Source organism: Echinops telfairi, unplaced genomic scaffold (assembly GCF_000313985.2).
Source record: "Echinops telfairi isolate 266 unplaced genomic scaffold, ASM31398v2 ScPeMD7_3533;HRSCAF=4204_0, whole genome shotgun sequence".
Lineage (NCBI taxonomy): Eukaryota > Metazoa > Chordata > Mammalia > Afrosoricida > Tenrecidae > Echinops > Echinops telfairi.
Window position 1 is genome coordinate 104,607,434 of NW_022107431.1, and position 16,940 is coordinate 104,624,373.

The 16,940-nt window shown below is 37.9% G+C and overlaps 1 protein-coding gene across 1 annotated transcript in view; it reads right to left on the reverse strand.

The window, feature by feature from the left end:
• Positions 1–16,940, reverse strand: part of FAM135A (family with sequence similarity 135 member A) — a 119,002-nt gene that overhangs the window by 91,635 nt on the left and 10,427 nt on the right. The window contains exons 2-3 of the mRNA XM_045294379.1: positions 10,948–11,041; positions 8,258–8,373 (exon numbers count right to left, since the gene is read on the reverse strand). Coding sequence (XP_045150314.1) covers positions 8,258–8,334 — 77 coding nt within the window. The 5' untranslated portion in view covers positions 8,335–8,373; positions 10,948–11,041. The remainder of the gene's footprint in view (positions 1–8,257; positions 8,374–10,947; positions 11,042–16,940) is intronic.

Consider the following 16,940-nt stretch of genomic DNA (forward strand, 5'->3'; position numbering starts at 1 on the left):
AAACTAAAAACCCATTTTGCTTTTAGTTTGCCATTTTTTACATCCTTTGATGGATCACAATTACCATATATACTCGTGTATAAGAAGTTGAGTTTTTCCGGCACATTTTTTTATGCAGTTTTTGTGGGAAAACTGCCTGTGCTTCTTCCATGTGGGCTTTGTTGCTTCTTAGCTAGATGGTCACTTGTTTACCTTCAAGCCTTTAAAGACCCCAGATGCTATATCTTTTCATAGCCGGGCACCATCAGCTTTCTTCGCCACATTTGCTTATGCACCCATTTGTCTTCAGCGATCATATTGGGAAGGTGAGCACACAATGATATGATTTTTTGTTCTTTGAGGCCTTATACCTGATCCCTTCAGCACCTCATGATCACACAGGCTGGTGTGCTTCTTCCATGTGGGCTTTGTTGCTTCTGAGCTAGATGGCTGCTTGTTTATCTTCAAGATTTTAAAGACTCCAGATGCTTTATCTTTTGATAGCCGGGCATCATCAGCTTTCTTCACCACATTTGCTTAGCTTATAATTCTTTTTAATTAAGCTACAAATTTCCTATGAGTTTCACTACTTCAAAACATAAGCAGAAGAGATGTATGATAGTTTCAGAGCTTTTAAAAACTATGCTATGTGGAGACTGCTATATAAGTTCAACAGGACTTTTAAAAAAGGACTTACACTTCATAATCTAGGGATGTTACTAAAACCCAAAAATACAATTTTTATATCCTTATCTTTACTGTTCTATATTTCCCACACACCGTGTTCCTCACCTTTTAGTAGCACATCTTACAACATGGAAATGGTGCTATCATATGACTAGCAAAAGCAGCAGCAATTACAGACACATAATTAAACTGTGTTTTACTATAACCCAAGTCAAAAATAAAATAAAGGTATTACTATCATTTCGAATTCCATCTTCAACAATATCTGTCTCATTACTAGTTTTATTACTGGCAATTAGCTGGATTACTGACTGCTCCAAACATACCAGGAAACAAATTAAACTGTATAAAATTTCACTTGCTTTACTATAAAGATTATAAGAATATGTGACACTTTATCAAAGTTTCAATTTCTTCTAAATATTTGAAAATCTCTGACCATGTCCATCTGTTCCCTTATGAGTTGGATTATCAGCATCTCCACTCAAGAATCCATTTACATCCTAAAACTGGGCTATTCAAAATGTGGTACATAGAGTGATGGCTATCTGTGAACTGCTGGTTACTATTCTACAATGAAAAAATCACTATTTGTTCAACTGATCACCACCTAACCCCACCCTTCCCTACCAACAAGATTTCTTATTGAAGAAGCAGTGCATTCGTTAAATTATATTCTGGCAAAAGCTCAACTCTTCTTAGATCAGTAAGTAAGTTTTCAGATGAACTACTCTAAGTAGCACTGTCCTAAGAAATTCTAGAAAAAGATGTTCTAATACTTTTGCAATAGTCAACACTATGAAAAAATTCTCTCTATAGTTTGAACCTAATTTTAATTACTATAGCTTCAACTGATCCCCAATTCTATGATCCTTTATGAAGATAAGGATGTGAGTTCAAATATGATCCCCCACCTATATATTTCCAAGGCAATGGCCTCTCATCACTTTGGAGCCCTAAAGAGCCCTAGTGGCATGTTGTTGTTGCTAGGTGCCATCAAGTCAGTTCCGACCAATAGTGTCTTCTTTTGTATGCACAACAGAACGAAATCGTGCCTGGTCCTGTGCCATCCTCAATTGTTCCTATGCGTGAGCCCTTTGTTGTAGCCATGGTGTCAGTCCATCTGGTTAAGGACCTTCCTCTCTTTTGCTGCCCCTCTACCCTACCTAACATCATGATCTTCTCCAGGGACCAGTCTCTCCTGACAACATATCCAAAGTATGAAGACAAAGATTACCATCCTTATTTCTGTGGGGAACTTTGATCATAGTTCTTCCAAAATAGATCCTTTCGTACTTTTAGCATCCCATGGTACATCCAATATTCTTTTCTAGTACCACAATTCAAATGCATCAATTCTTCTATTGTCTTCTTAAGTCAGTGTCCAATTCACATGTATATGAGGCAATAGAAAATACCACAGTTTGGGTTTAGCTCACCTTGGTCCTCAAAGTAACGTTCTTGCTTTTCAATTCTCTAAAGAGGCCTTACTGCAACAGGTCTTTTCCTCTCCAACTGCTGCTTCCATCAGTATTCATTGTGGATCCAAGCAAGACAAAATCATTGTCAAGTTCAACATTTTCTCCATTTATCATGATGTTACCGATTGGACCTGTTGAGAGAATTTTGGTCTTCTTCACATACTGATGGCTGCAATCCTTGATATTAATCAGCAAATGGTTCAAGTCCTCCTTGCTTTCAGCAAGCAAGGTTGTGTCATCTGCATATTGCTGATTGTTAATAAGCCTTCTTCCAATCCTGATGCCATATTATTTTTCATGTAAGCCAGCTTCTCTGATGATTTGCTCAACATATATTTTGAATATGGTGAGCACATACTACCCTGTCTCACACCTTTTCTGATTTTAAACCATGCAGTATGTCCTTGTTCTGTTCGTACAATTACCTTTTGATTCATGTACAAGTTCCTTATGAGCACAATGAAGTGTTCTGGGATTCCCACTCTTCTCAATGTTATCCATAGTTTGTTATGGTCCACACATTCGAATGCCTTAGCATAATCAATAGAATACAAGTAAATATCTTTCTGGCATCCTCTGCTTTTAGTCATGATTTTTCTGACATCGGCAACAATATCCCTTGTTCCATGTCTTCTTCTGAATCAGGCCTGAACCTCTGGCAGCTGTCAATGTACTGCTTCAACTGTTATTGGATGATTTGAAGGAAAATTTTACTTGCATGTTACATAACACTGAGCTATCATTTGAGTTTTCTGTTGGGCTGCCTTTCTTTGGAAGGGGCACTAATATGAATCTCTTCCGGTCAGTTGGACAGTAGCTGTCTTCCAAATTTCCCAGCTTAGACAAGTGAGTGTTTCCAGTACTTCATCAGTTTTTTAAAACATTTCAATTGGTATTCCATCTATTCCTGAAGCCTTGTTTTTGACTAATGTGTTCTATACCGCTAAGACTCCTTTCTTCAGTACTATAGGTTCTTGCTCAAATGCTACCTCTTGAAATGGAAGACTATCAATTAGTTCTTTTGGCACAGTGACTGTATTTTTTTCCACTCAGCATTTTGCCCAAGGAGTTATTTTAATATTACAACCCAAGGCTTGGATTTTTTCTTGAGTTCTTTCAATTTAAGATATGCTGAACATATTATTCCTTTTGGTTTTATAATTCTAGGTCTTTGCAGGTTTTATTGTATTTGTCTTCTCAAGCTGCCCTTTGAAATTTTCTGTTCAGTTCTTTGCTTTCATCATTTCTTCCATTTCCTGGTTGCATAGTAGTTATGTTGAGCTGCTAACTGCAAGGTAAGAAGTTCAAAACCACCAGTTGCTCTATGGGAGAAAGATGCGGTTTTCTGTCCCTGAAAAGAGTTAGTTTCAGAAACTCACAAGGAAGTTCTCCACTGACCTATAGGGTCACTATGAGTCAGCATTGACTCAATGTCAATGAGTATATTCTACAATTAAGAGCAATTTCTAGAGTCTCTTCTGACATGTATGCCAATCTTTTCTCTCTTGTCTTTTTAATGATGCTCTCTTCCTCTATGATGTTCTTATGTCATCCCACAGCTCATGAGATCTTCAGTCATTAGTGCTCAATGCATTAAATCTTTTTTAGGAGATGTTCTCAGAATCCAGGTGGGATAAATTCAAGGTTGTATTTTGGGTCTTATGGACTTGTTTTAATTTTCTTCCACTTCAACCTGGCCTCTGGCCGTGGCCTTGTTTTAGATGCTGATATTGAGCTCCTCCATCATCTCTTCCCATAGATGGAGTCAATTGGTAATGATGAAGTAGTTGGTCTTGCAAACTTCTTTCATGTCATCTGTCTTCAATTCTATCACAAAATCCATATTTTCCAACTATTATTCTTTCCTTTCTGTTTGTAACTTTTGCATTGCAATCACCAATAATTACCAATGCATCTTGATTGCTTGCTTGATCAATTTCAGACTGATGACATTGGCAGAATCTTTCAACTTCCTCACCACTACCATTGGTGGTTGGTGGATATATTTGAATATCAATTATATTATTAGATTTGCTTATATGCAGACACTTATAATCTTATCATAGACAGCACTATAATTAAAGATAAATCTTAAAGTCCTTTTTGTAATACATGCAACACCATTCCTTTTATTGTTTCATTATGACTTTCTCAAACAAAATGGTCAATGCCAGTCCATTTCAGCTCACTTATTGTTAAAATGTTGAGTTTTATCATTCCATTTCATTTTGAAAACTTCCAATTTTCCTACATTCATACTTTGTATCCACGTTCTGATTAATTTATGTTTGCACATCTTTATTCTCATTTTGAGTATTGCTCTATCAGCAAATGAAGGTGCTGAAGGCTTTACTCCCACAGGCTTTACTCTAGGCACATCATTATGGTGGATTCTACTTTGAGATGGCAAATCTTCCTCAGTCATATTTTGAGTGTCTTCTGACCTGATGGGCTCACCTACTGGCACTATCTCAAAAACGTTCTGCTTGTTTTCTTGAGTTTTGCAGTACCTGACAATGGTTTGATTCTGTCCATAAGGTTTTCGCTAGCTAATTCCTCAGAAGTACACAGCCTATTTTTACTTCATAGTCTATACTTAGTCTGGAAACTGCTGAAATCTGTTCACTTTGGTTGACCCTGTTGGCATTTTTAATATTAGTGACATAGCTTCCAGCATCACAGCAACACACAAGCCACCACAGTACAACAAACTAAGAGACAATGTAACTACAAGAATGGTTACATAGCCTATGAAAATACCAAAGAAACTACAAAAGAGTTGAACAGTAGTAACCCATATTATCGTGATGAGCTATTCGTAAATAAGCGGCCTAAACTACGGTTTAAAAACAGTAGTTAAAATGACCTTAAGTAAAAAAAAAAAAAAAATGACCTTAAGTAAGTTAATTTCCAGGCAGAATGCTGAAAATGCCAACTAAATGCAGCTAGTGTGATACAGTACATTAAAAATGAAATATGTAAAAAAAAAAAACCAACTACTTTACAAGCAGAAATTAGAGGGAATATAGAGGAACCAGGTCTTGCTAAATTAAAAAAAAGACAGCTGTTTTGTTGTTATTTTGTTGTTGTTGTTATTTTAATATCCAATCTCCTGAGAGATTTTCAAAATACTTGGACAAACATCAAATGGAAGGTGTGGCTGTTAAGCTCCTTGGTTAAGACCTCTACAAGAAAGGGAACAACAAGTGATCCAAAATTAGTGGCAAGGAGGATGTAAGAGGCCTGATAGGGATTGACCAAGGGCAATATAACCAAAAGAAATTACTAAAACCCAAATGAAGGCTGAGCATGATAGTGGGATAAGAGCAAAGTAAAGGGAACTAGAGGAAAGAACTAGGCGGCAAAGGGCATTTACAGAGGTCTAAATAGAAGCATGCACATGTAAATATATTTATATATGATGGGGAAATAAATCTACGTGCATATATTTATAGGTTTAGTATTATTAAGGCAGCAGATGGACATTGGGCCTCCAATCAAGTACTTCCTCAGTGCAAGAACACTTTGTTCTATTAAATTGGCATTCCATGATACACACTTTCCCGACACGATCGCTGAAGACAAAGTGGGTGCATAAGCAAATGTGGTAAAGAAACCTGATGGAGCATGGCTATCAAAAGAGTGTCTGGGGTTTTAAAGGCTTGAAGGTAAACAAGTAGCCATCAAGCTGAGAAGCAACAAAGCCCACATGGAAGAAGCACACCAGCCTGTGTGACCACAGGGATCGAAGGGATCATGTACCAGCCATCAAAGAACAAAAAAAATATCATTGTGTGCCCACCTTCCTGATATGAATGCTGAAGACAAATGTGTGCATAAGCAAATGTGGTGAAGAAAGCTGATGGTAGCTGGCTATCAAAAGATATAGCATCTGGGGTCTTAAAGGCTTGAAGGTAAACAAGCGGCCATCCAGCGCAGAAACAACAAAGCCCACATGAAAGCACATCAACCTGTGTGATCATGAGGTGTCAATGGAATCAGGTATCAGGTTTCAAAGAACAAAAAATCATATCATTGTGAATGAGGGGGGAGTGCGGAATGGGGACCCAAAGCCCATCTGTAGGCAACTGGACATCCCCTTACACAAGGGTCGTGAGGAGGAGATGAGCCAGTCAGGGTGTAGTGTAGCAACAATGAAACACAACTTTCCTCTAGTTCTTTAATGTGTCCTCACGCACACACACTATCATGATACCAATTCTACCTTACAAATCTGGCCAGACCAGAGGATGTACACTGGTGCAGATAGGAACTGGAAGCACAGGGAATCCAGGACAGATGAACCCCTCAGCACCAGTGCTGAGAGTGGCGATACTGGGAGGGTGGAGGGAAGGTGGGGTAGAAAGGAAAAATTGATCACAAGGATCTACATATAACCCCCTCCATGGGGAATGGACAACAGAAAATTGGGTGAAGGGAGATGTCGGACAATGGAAGACATGACAAAATAATTTTTAAATTATCAAGGGTCGTGAGGGAGGGGGGTGAAATGAGCTTATACCAAGGGCTCAAGTAGAAAGCAACTATTTCAAGAATGATGATGGCAACAACTGTACAAATGTGCTTGACACAATGGACGTATGTAAGGATTGTGATAAGAGTTGTACAAGCCCCCAATAAAATGATTTAAAAAAAAAAGACCTCTACATGATATAAGGCAGTGTGACAAAGGGGCTTCTAAAAAGTTTAAGGGCATAATCCCACAGAATTCTCCCTCTCACAGCCATCAAGTTGATTCCAACTAACAGGGCTACTATTAGGATCTCTAAGTAGCAGTGATTATATTTCCAGGAAAACTCTTAAAAACAATTTGGAATATAGGTTTTTAAGCATGGCATCGATGGTAGCAGGCACATAGGAAGCCTACGAAGTACTCAAGAGTTATACTAGCAAAAGAGTAACCAGCCTGTATAACTGGCTTGGCTTGTGGCCTCCTGGCCAACAGAATAAGTGGAAGAAGTACTGTGCCAGTTCATGGGGCTTTCTTCTAGCCTCTCCTCTCTTTCTTGAACCCCAGCTTCTGCCATAAAAACAAAACCCATGTTAGCCTACAGAGTGATATGAAATTATGTAAAAGCAGAGCTGGTTTTATTTGTTCAACAAGGTGGCAAAGCCAAATGAAACAAACAAACCAAAAAAACAATAGAAAAAAGCCTCCCATTCTCCTGTCAGTTAGTCTCACTATCTCCATTCTTAGCAAGGTCCTTTGGATTTCTGTCTTGGGTTACTGCAAGTGCCTATGTACTGTTTCTAACTCTACTAGTTCTACCCAACCAACAATTCAGCACAATCTTTACCATGTTATTAAATGCATACTGCATACTAATGATAATTTTATCCTTACTTGGAAATCAACAGTGGTTACACCCAATTCCTAGTGCCAATTCTTTTCTGGAAACGCAAAGGTCATTAACAAATACCACCTCTTCTTTCTTTACTACTTTTTCTTATACTATTTTCCTAGCTAATATCCAGTGATCTCAATATTTTTTTAAATAACATGCTCATTCTTATAGCCTAGATTTGGTCATGCTGCTCTTTCCTACTAAAAGGATTTCCCCTTTATCCTCTGTGTACTAAAGTCCTATCTGTACTTTGATCCTAGCCCTCTATAATGCCTGTCTGACATAGTAACCTACAACTGTGTTCTTTTGTTTCAATGCCTAAAGTACTTCTTACATCTTATATTTATTGGAGCTTCATTGTGTATATTTTGTCTAGTTTTGTTAGTATTTTTATTTTTCTCCATGACACTATACTTTTAAAAAATAATTTCAGCTAATATGACAGCATCTATAAAACTAATTTGTATCAAAAGACACTATACACTTTTAATGAGCATGAATACAACTAAAACATTTTCTTGGTGCTCTCGGTACTCAGCACTTCAAAACCCACATGTTCAAAATAGCCCACAGTATCATGAAATCCATGTGGAAGTTTAAAGGTCTACTTAAAAAATAAGGTTTATCTGAGAAATAATTATTTATTATTTGTGACTGCTAATATTAGCTGGAACATAAATATATAATTAAATTAAAATTGTATGTCTTATGCAAAATATATAATTTTCTAATTAAAATACACACCCTCTCTGAAATAAATCCACATTGTAGAACTTGTTTAGCTCCACGGAGAATTCTACCATTGCTTGAACTTCAGTCATTTTCAATTGATACCCAGAAGACAAATCTGGTAACAGCACCTTTGTTGAAAGGGGGAAAAAAAATCATGAGGAGCTTAAAAAAAAAAAAAAAAAAGGCAACTTACAAAAAAAACACTTTTAAGTATTTTTCAGAATACGAGGGGTAACCCCCCAAAAAACTGGAGTGCCACCATGCATTTAATTTTTTTTACAAAACAACCTTATCGTCTTCAAAGTACTCTCCATTATACTTAATACATTTGTCAAATCTGCGATTCCATTCTTCAAACTTATCTGATTAGATGGCTGACAGCACCTCCCTCATTTTTTTTCTCTTTACCTCTTGTCATCAAATCGCTGTCCTTTCATGTCCTTCTTCATTTGCAGAAACAAAAAGAAGTCACACATAGCAAGGTCAAGTGAGTAAAGGGAGTGGGGCAAGGGGCAGGCTGCTTTTTGCCAAAAACTGGCATACTGAGATGCCTGCGTGAGCAGGTGCACTGTCATCATGGCAAAACCAGTTCCCAGTCTACCACAACTAAGGCCTTCTGTTGCACACTGTTCTGAAATCTTTTCAGAACTTCTAAATAGAAAAGTTGATTAACACTCTGACCTGGTGAATGAACTCCAAATGCACTACGAGTTGACATTTCCGCCCTTTTGGGAAGTTGATGGACATCCAGAACGAGTTTGTCAATTGACATTTCAACTTTTATGAAATGAGAAAACCTCTTGTACTCTTGAGTTTTTCTCATAGCGCTGTCCTTGTAAGCTGTGTTCAGTATCACAACCGTTTCTGCAGCATTTCCACGCCCCCCTCCAGCAGGAAACAAAATTTCACAGCAGCCACTGTTCTCTTAAATCAGCCATCACAAAAAATGAGCTTCGAGCAAAACTGATTTTATAAAAAAATTCACTGTGACCAGAGAGAACCAGCAACTGGGTGCATTAACTCAATGCTCGTCTAGCAGGAAAAATGCGTACTACTGAAAGCTCCGCTTTGTCCAGGGCAATTCTGGTTTTTGGGGGGTACCCCTCATAGAACATATAGGCATAAAATAAAAATGAGCAAATCAAATTAATTTAATGTCCCTAAGGGCCCTGGTAACATAGTGACTAAAGTGCCAGGCTGCTAATTTAAAGGTTGGAGTTTGAATCCACCAGTCATTTGCAGGAGAAAGAAGTGGTGGTGTAATTCTTTAAAGACTTAAAGCCTTGGAAATGCTCAACTGTGGCCTGGTTGTTTTGGGGTTTAATGTAGCATTGCTCAACTAAATCATATCAGAATCTACACTCATTAAATAGTGCTATTCTCTAGAATTAAGATTTGTCCTGCTAAAATACCCTTTCTAATTTGTTTTCCTTGATGATATCCATGTGATACCAATATAGCAAACTATTAAAAGAATTTCTTAACTTATCTATCATAGATAACTTTTTTTTAAATGAAGTTACAGAACCCTCTCTTCTAGCTCTACATTGCGCATAAAGGCAATTCCAGATTTAAAGACGTTTAATATTTCATAGTTCCTTTTTAAATCCATGAAATGTTTTTCATTTAGGCGAAAAAGTTTTTTAAATGACTTTTCATTAATTTTATTTACAAAGAGGCTTTTTTACTTCATTATAAAAGCATAAGCCGTTTCAAAAAGGTTACAAAAATAAATAAAAACAAAATCACTCACAATTTATTTACAAAAGAGGCTTTTTAACTTCATTATAAAAGCATAAGCCGTCTCAAAAAGGTTAAAAAATAAATAAAAACAAAACCATTCACAATTCTTTTCAGTGAAATATACACCTGGGTATATATTCTTCATATGTGTTTACATTTATATATTTTCTATAAAAGCAGAATCAAATTATATACACATCTGATAAACTAGTTGACTTTTAGTGAAAATATGTTAAAAAATGAAGTAAAACATTTTACATTAGTTATACTGTGAACAGAGAATTTAAAAAATCTGTTGTTGGATATTTAGTTTCTATCTTCATTGTTTTTTTAAAAGCATGTTAATGATTATCTTTATCAATACTAGATATTTTACTAAGCAATGCAAAGTAAGAACGTGTTGGAAAATGGGTTTCCACAGGTCCCTCATGTTTTTACTTGTCTGGTAAACATTTTCTTCTGGGGACTCTGCAAAAAGGTTTGTCTAGCACCTGTCTCAGGAGACAGTCTAAAACAATGAACAGATTTGTTTACTTTCCCACATAAGTAAAGGTGGAGTCATGCTACAAGGCAAAAGTTAAGCAAGTTTATTGTCTAATAGAAAAGATGCATGTTCCCTTAGTTTTGGGTTCTTCTATAATAAAATCTGCTTAATGCAGATGCCACCTAGCATCCTTTTAAATACTCCTGGGAGAAACTGAGCTAAGGGAAACAGCATAAATTCCAGTTCTCTGGCTAGGACTCCTACTGCTCCATGTACCAAAACCCTCTTTTTCTTTGACCCAGGACTGTCAGGTCCCTACCAATAAACAAGGCACAGTAGTAGGCGAGCTTGCTAGCATGCACGTGGCGTGGCATAAATTCTCAAACCCTTCCCAGTTCTTGAAATGTTCTTCACAGTAATAGGGAATTATTCTGATCCATTTAGAGTTAATTAAAAAGAAATGCTATATTCTTACCTCTGCTGATCAAACCTTCAATTTAACATTATTAAACAACCAATCTTGTACTTCCAGTTACTGATTCCTGTTGCTAAAAATTATATTGCTCTTCCTATGAGGGAAAACAAACACAAAGCATCTCACGTAAAATAGTAGCCATAAAAATAAAAAGTCCATTTTAAGGAAAACTAGGCTTTGTTAGTTACTTAATATTATCAATATATATAAATTAAATATATATATATATTTACACACACACATATATATCCTCAGTAGGCTTAGGAATCCATTTTAGAGGTTTGTTTTCATATTATGTCTTTACTGAGGATTTACTTTCAATGTACAGTAGTATATACAAGAGTACTTTCTTAGTGGCTCAAAATCAATATTCACAAACTCACACAATTATAAGCTATTAACTTAATACAAATGTCTAGGTTTACTGCTCTGATAGGGACTTGTGGAACCCGTGAGACTATGGCCTGCCTGTAGGCTACTTTTCAGGCTTTGAACTAAACCCATGGTACAACTTTCAGGAGGTACATACTCCTTAACAATTAACCACACATGATCCAAAGGGCAGCATTTGCCCAGTGCTAAAACGCTGAAGACTGAAAAGCACAGAAAAGAGGGCTGATAGCAAGAGTAAAGTAGAGGAAGGAAGTGGAAGAGTGCTGTTATACTGTGGGAACTATAATCAATGTCACAACACAAATATATATGAATTATTGACTAGAAAATAGATTTGGTCAGTAAACTCCCATTCAAATCACAATGACAAGTATTTTTTAAGCTTCTTAATTTTAAAATTGCCATTTACAATGAATCAAATGAGAAGGTGATTCCTCTGTGTATATCTTTAATAATGCTGAGTTGTATCAAGATTTATGTATAAAAAGGGTTGTTGAGATATGCTACTGTTTTTCTCACATTCCAAATATTGCTGAAATTTATAAAAATAGTATCTTTTGCTCTTACTAGTAATCATTAGGGTACTAAAAATATTAGAACAGAGACTATCTTCCCACTTCTCCATATGCTTTTTTAGTCTCTCCATCATAATTCTCATCTCTAAATTTCTATCATTGCTATATGAAATGTTAATAATAATATAATCACAGTATTTTATAGTAACTATTTCTAAGGAGACTCAAATGATGTTTTATAGAAGATATTCCCCATTTCATGAAAATGTTATCTAATGTAGCTTGAAGTCCTGTACATAAATTCTTATATATATAAATCTATTCTACTTCAGATTCTGAGTCATTTGGTCAAGTCTCTAAGCCTTAAATTAATTATGCCTTAAATCAATAAGATATAAAATAAGTATTCATGGAAACATTTATTGAACACTTGTTAGATGCTAGGAATTTCAACCAAAACAAGGTATATTCAATATAGTTAAGTTCCTGAGCTTACTACCTATACCAGGAACAAACATTTAAATATATAAGAGAGATAGTCAGAATGCACAGCTACTGGGGTTCTAGTTCATACATGTAAAAGTTTATTCATAACCCACGTTTAAACATGTTACTGCAGTGATAAGTTCTTGCAGTAATACACTTGTCACCTTAGCCAGGGTATCTGCTGGGGGGGTTGAATTCCAAGCAGAGGTCAGCTTCAGAAGATTCCCAAAACCTACTGCTGTTGGAGTCAATGCCGACTCAAAGCAACCCTATATAACATAGGTTCCCAAGTCTTAAAAGCTTGAAGGTAAACAAGCGGCCATCTAGCTCAGAAGCAACAAAGCCCACATGGAAGAAAATATCAGCCTGTGTGATCACAAGGTGTTGAACGGATCACTGAAGACAAATGGCTGCATAAGCAAATGTGGCAAAGAAAGCTGATGGTGCCCGGCTATCAAAAAGTATAGCGTCTGGGGTCTTAAAGGTTTGAAGGTAAACAAGAGGTCATCAAGCTCAGAAGCAACAAAGCCCACATGGAAGAAGCACACCAGCCTATGCGATCACGAGGCGTCGAAGGGATCAGGTATAAGGCATCATCAGAACAAAAAATCTTACCATAGTGAATGATGGGGGGAGTGCGGAGTGGAGACCCAAAGCCCAATAGTAGGCCACTGGAGATCCCCTTGCAGAGGGGTTTCGGGGAGGAGACGAGCCAGTCAGGGGGTGACGATGAAAAATACAACTTTCCTCTAGTTCCTAAATGCTTCCTCCCCGCCTCCACTATCATGATACAAATTCGACCTTGTAAGTCTGGTTATACCAGAGGATGTACACTGGTATAGATTGGAACTGGAAATCCAGGGAATCCAGGGCGGATGAGCCCTTCAGGACCAGTGGTGTGAGTGGCAATACTGGGAGGGTAGAGGCAGAGTGGGTTGGAAAGAGGGAACCAATTACAAGGAACTATATGTGACCTCCTCCCTGGGGGACGGACAACAGAAAAGTGGGTGAAGGGAGATGTCGGACAGGGCAAGATATGACAAAATAATAATTTATAAATTATCAAGGGCTCACGAGGGAGGGGACAGCGGGGAGGGAGGGGAAAAATGAGGACCTAATGTTGGGGGCTTAAGCTGAGAGGAAATGTTTTGAGAATGATGAGGGCAATGAATGTACAAATGCACTTTATACAATTGATGTATGTATGGATTGTGATAAGAGTTGTATGAGCCACTAATAAAATGATTTAAAAAAACAACAACATAGGTTCCCAAACCTATTTGACTACCACACCCTTTTCAGGAAAAAAAAAAATTTACTCAGTAACCCATGGCAATGAAAAACCTTTGTACTACAGGACTATAACCCATAATAAAAGATAATGTGAAGGTATCTACTTTTGCAACATTCCTGGACTGTTCCAGTGCCCACCTCCCCCACCAGGGGGTAGTATGCCCACTCTGGGGATCACTGCTATACAGGGTCTTGCATGCTTTACAAATCTTTCTGGGAGCAGATAGCCTCATTTTTCTCCTGAAGAGTGGCTGGTGGGTTTGAACCCCAACCCTGCAATTGGCAGTCAAACACTTATTCAACAATGCCATCAGGACTCCAGAAGGTTATGGGAAGTTTATTTTAAGGATCCCAAAGGAGTCATCTTGATAGGTTTTCTCAAAGGACACCGGACAATCATGGGGGGTGGGGGATGTTATCATGAAGATGAATAAGTTTAAAGAAAGCCAAAGACAACATTGGTGAGGAAAAGGCCAAAAAGCAGTGTGTCGAGGACTCTTTAAAACCATGATTCATTAGTTCACTCTTACAGAGTAGAAAGGGATATTTAATTTTGTTGAGAAACATTACCCTATTCACCTTAAAGCCCTGATCTTTCCTCTTCAAACCTTTCTGTTCCCCAAACTCAAAGAACATTGTAAAGGCACATGGTTGAGGCTGAGGATGCCCAACTGCTGTACTGGCACAGGGAGAACTGGAGTGCAGACTTCTGGCATAGGGAAAGGTTACAGAAGTGCCTTCGGAAGTGTACAGACCTACCTGGAGGACATGTCAAGAAACAATGGTTTCACGTTTTGATATGTTTCATGAATGTTTCTATGGAATGTCCTGGCTCTCTAGTATAATGGATAAAACAATGGCTTAGGATTTGAGTTGGAGACCCATCACAGTTCCCTCATGTCTTTACTTCCTTTGTGAAACAGCTCTGTTAGCATCTATGGTGAAATGAGTTCCTACGGAAATGTGGCCTACAGCTTTGGTCCTTTGGAAAAACAGAATGTGAGATTCCCCCCCTGCACCTGAGGAGTTATTTTTGCCCTAGCTAGCACTTGCCCATACAGCATATTTTTGTCCACCTTGATTGACATTTCCTTGACAAGATATAAATAACTTGAATTTTTGTCAGGCTGCCCTTTGTCTGGTATGCATCTCTCAGAGATTGGTCAACAGATTGTCAAATAAAGTGATTATAGACAATGCAAATAAAATGCCTATGGTCCAATGGATAGGAGATTGGTCGGCCCAAGTGTATGGTTTTAAAACTGACAAGGAGTTTGTAGATACAAGTTTATAGATATAAGCCAGCCTAACAGAGCTTTCTTAGACAGGACGGAGAAGGAACAAAGGAGAGAAGAAAAGAGCAACAGAAGAGAAATGAAGTGTGATAGTTAGGTTTTGTGTGAACTTGGCTAAGTTAGGATTCTCAGTGGTTTGGAACTTGAGGCTGCCCTCATAATGTGATCTAACGTAATCTAATCATCTCCATGATGGAATCTGCTTTGAGCTAAGCAGTTACTTAGGTCACTGCCTTGATGACACCTATTTGATATTTAAGTAGATGCTATAAAGAGCATCACTTTTCTTACTGGCCTGGGTCCTACATCTGTCACACAGACCTCCAGCTCTTGAGCTAACAGCTGAACATACTGTCTGCTGACCCTAGGTACTATCAATGGCCTGTCATATTGTCTGCTAACTCTGGGAACCATGATAGCCTGACAACCTTGGATTTGTTTGACTCTATAAACCATAAGCCCCCATCTGCTGACATGTACCAGCCTGTGGTTTTCTGCTGTCTTCCTGCTTCCTGGGCTGCTTGTCCTAGCAGCTGCATGGCTCAGAAAAAGCCTCTAGCTTAACCTCTGAACCATGGACTTGAACCAGAGTGGACTTAATGGCTCCTACAACTTATATTACCATCACTAGTTTTGTCATCACTAGAGAACCCAACCTAACACAAATGGCAAGGAACATTCTAAAAGCTGTAACATAGGACAAAAGTTTTAACACTGAAGTTAGTGAATGGCCCTGAAGGGGTCTAGTGGCAAAGCCAGATGCAATAAACCCGAAGGCAGAGCTGGCAGTGACAGGTCTGGAAGGAGCCCATCGGCAAAGCCAGTGGCAAAAGAGAAGGCCTACACAGCCAATAGAAGCGCTGACAGCTGTCCTACACTAAAAGACGACTTTGTCTACATGTTTCCTGATCCTGATTCCTGAGTTGCAGCTTATTGATCCTGATCTTGGGTTGTATCGCATTCCTTAAAAAAATATTTAACTCTAAGTACAGTCATTGAGTTCTGTGTGGCCATTGCATCCCATAATCAAATCCAGAGGAGGCACTGCTGGTGTCGGAATTGGTAAATAGGTTGGAAAGTGAATGTATGTAGACTTCCACCTCATAGCAATCAGCTTTTGGTCAATCCTGGTCATGATCCTTCTTGAAGTTAGACAAGTTCTGACACTACTATTACTCCTTTTTATTTAACATTGCCTATTATGTATGAGAAATACAGCTTTTCTCACCTAAGCATTTCAATTTTAGATTCCCATTAGTTTGGCCTTTTACTTAATATAGAAGTCAGTCCCAAAACAGGGTGCTGTCTTAACAAGATACTAAAATATATAGTACTAAGAAATCAGGTAACAAGCAACAGGGAAATAGTTGTAGAGTACTAGTACTCTTATGCTGGAACAAAGTACTTGATAAAAACTCTTGCCTATAACTTGTTGCCTGTTGTTGCTGTGAGGTGCAGTCAAGTCTTAAATTCTGACTTATAGGACTCTGTACACAAATTGCTATAGTTGAGTTTATTGTGGCAGCCAATGGGTCGCTCTAACTAGACAGTCTTCCTCTTTATCGCTGACTTGCTTTACCAAGTATGATGTGCTTTCCTGATAACATGTCTGAAATATATGACATGAAGTCTCACTTCCCTGGCTTTCAAGGAGCATTCTGGCTGTACTTTTCTAAGAAAGACTTCTTTTTCTGGCAGTCTGTAGGGCATCTTTAATAATCTTCACTAGCATAATTCTCAAATGCATCAATTCTTCTACTTCTTCCTTCTCCACTGTCGAACTTTCATCCATACAAGATGACTGAAAATATCATGATTTGGGTCAAGCACACCTTAGCTCTCAAACTGACAACCTTGCTCTTTAACATTATCAAGATGTCTGGTGCAGATGTGTCCAATGTAGCACATGTGGTTTCTTCACTGATGCTTTCACAAGCATGTTTGTAGAATGAAACCCTTGACAATTCAACCTTTTCTTTTTTTAACCATGATGTTATCTATTTGGTTTTCT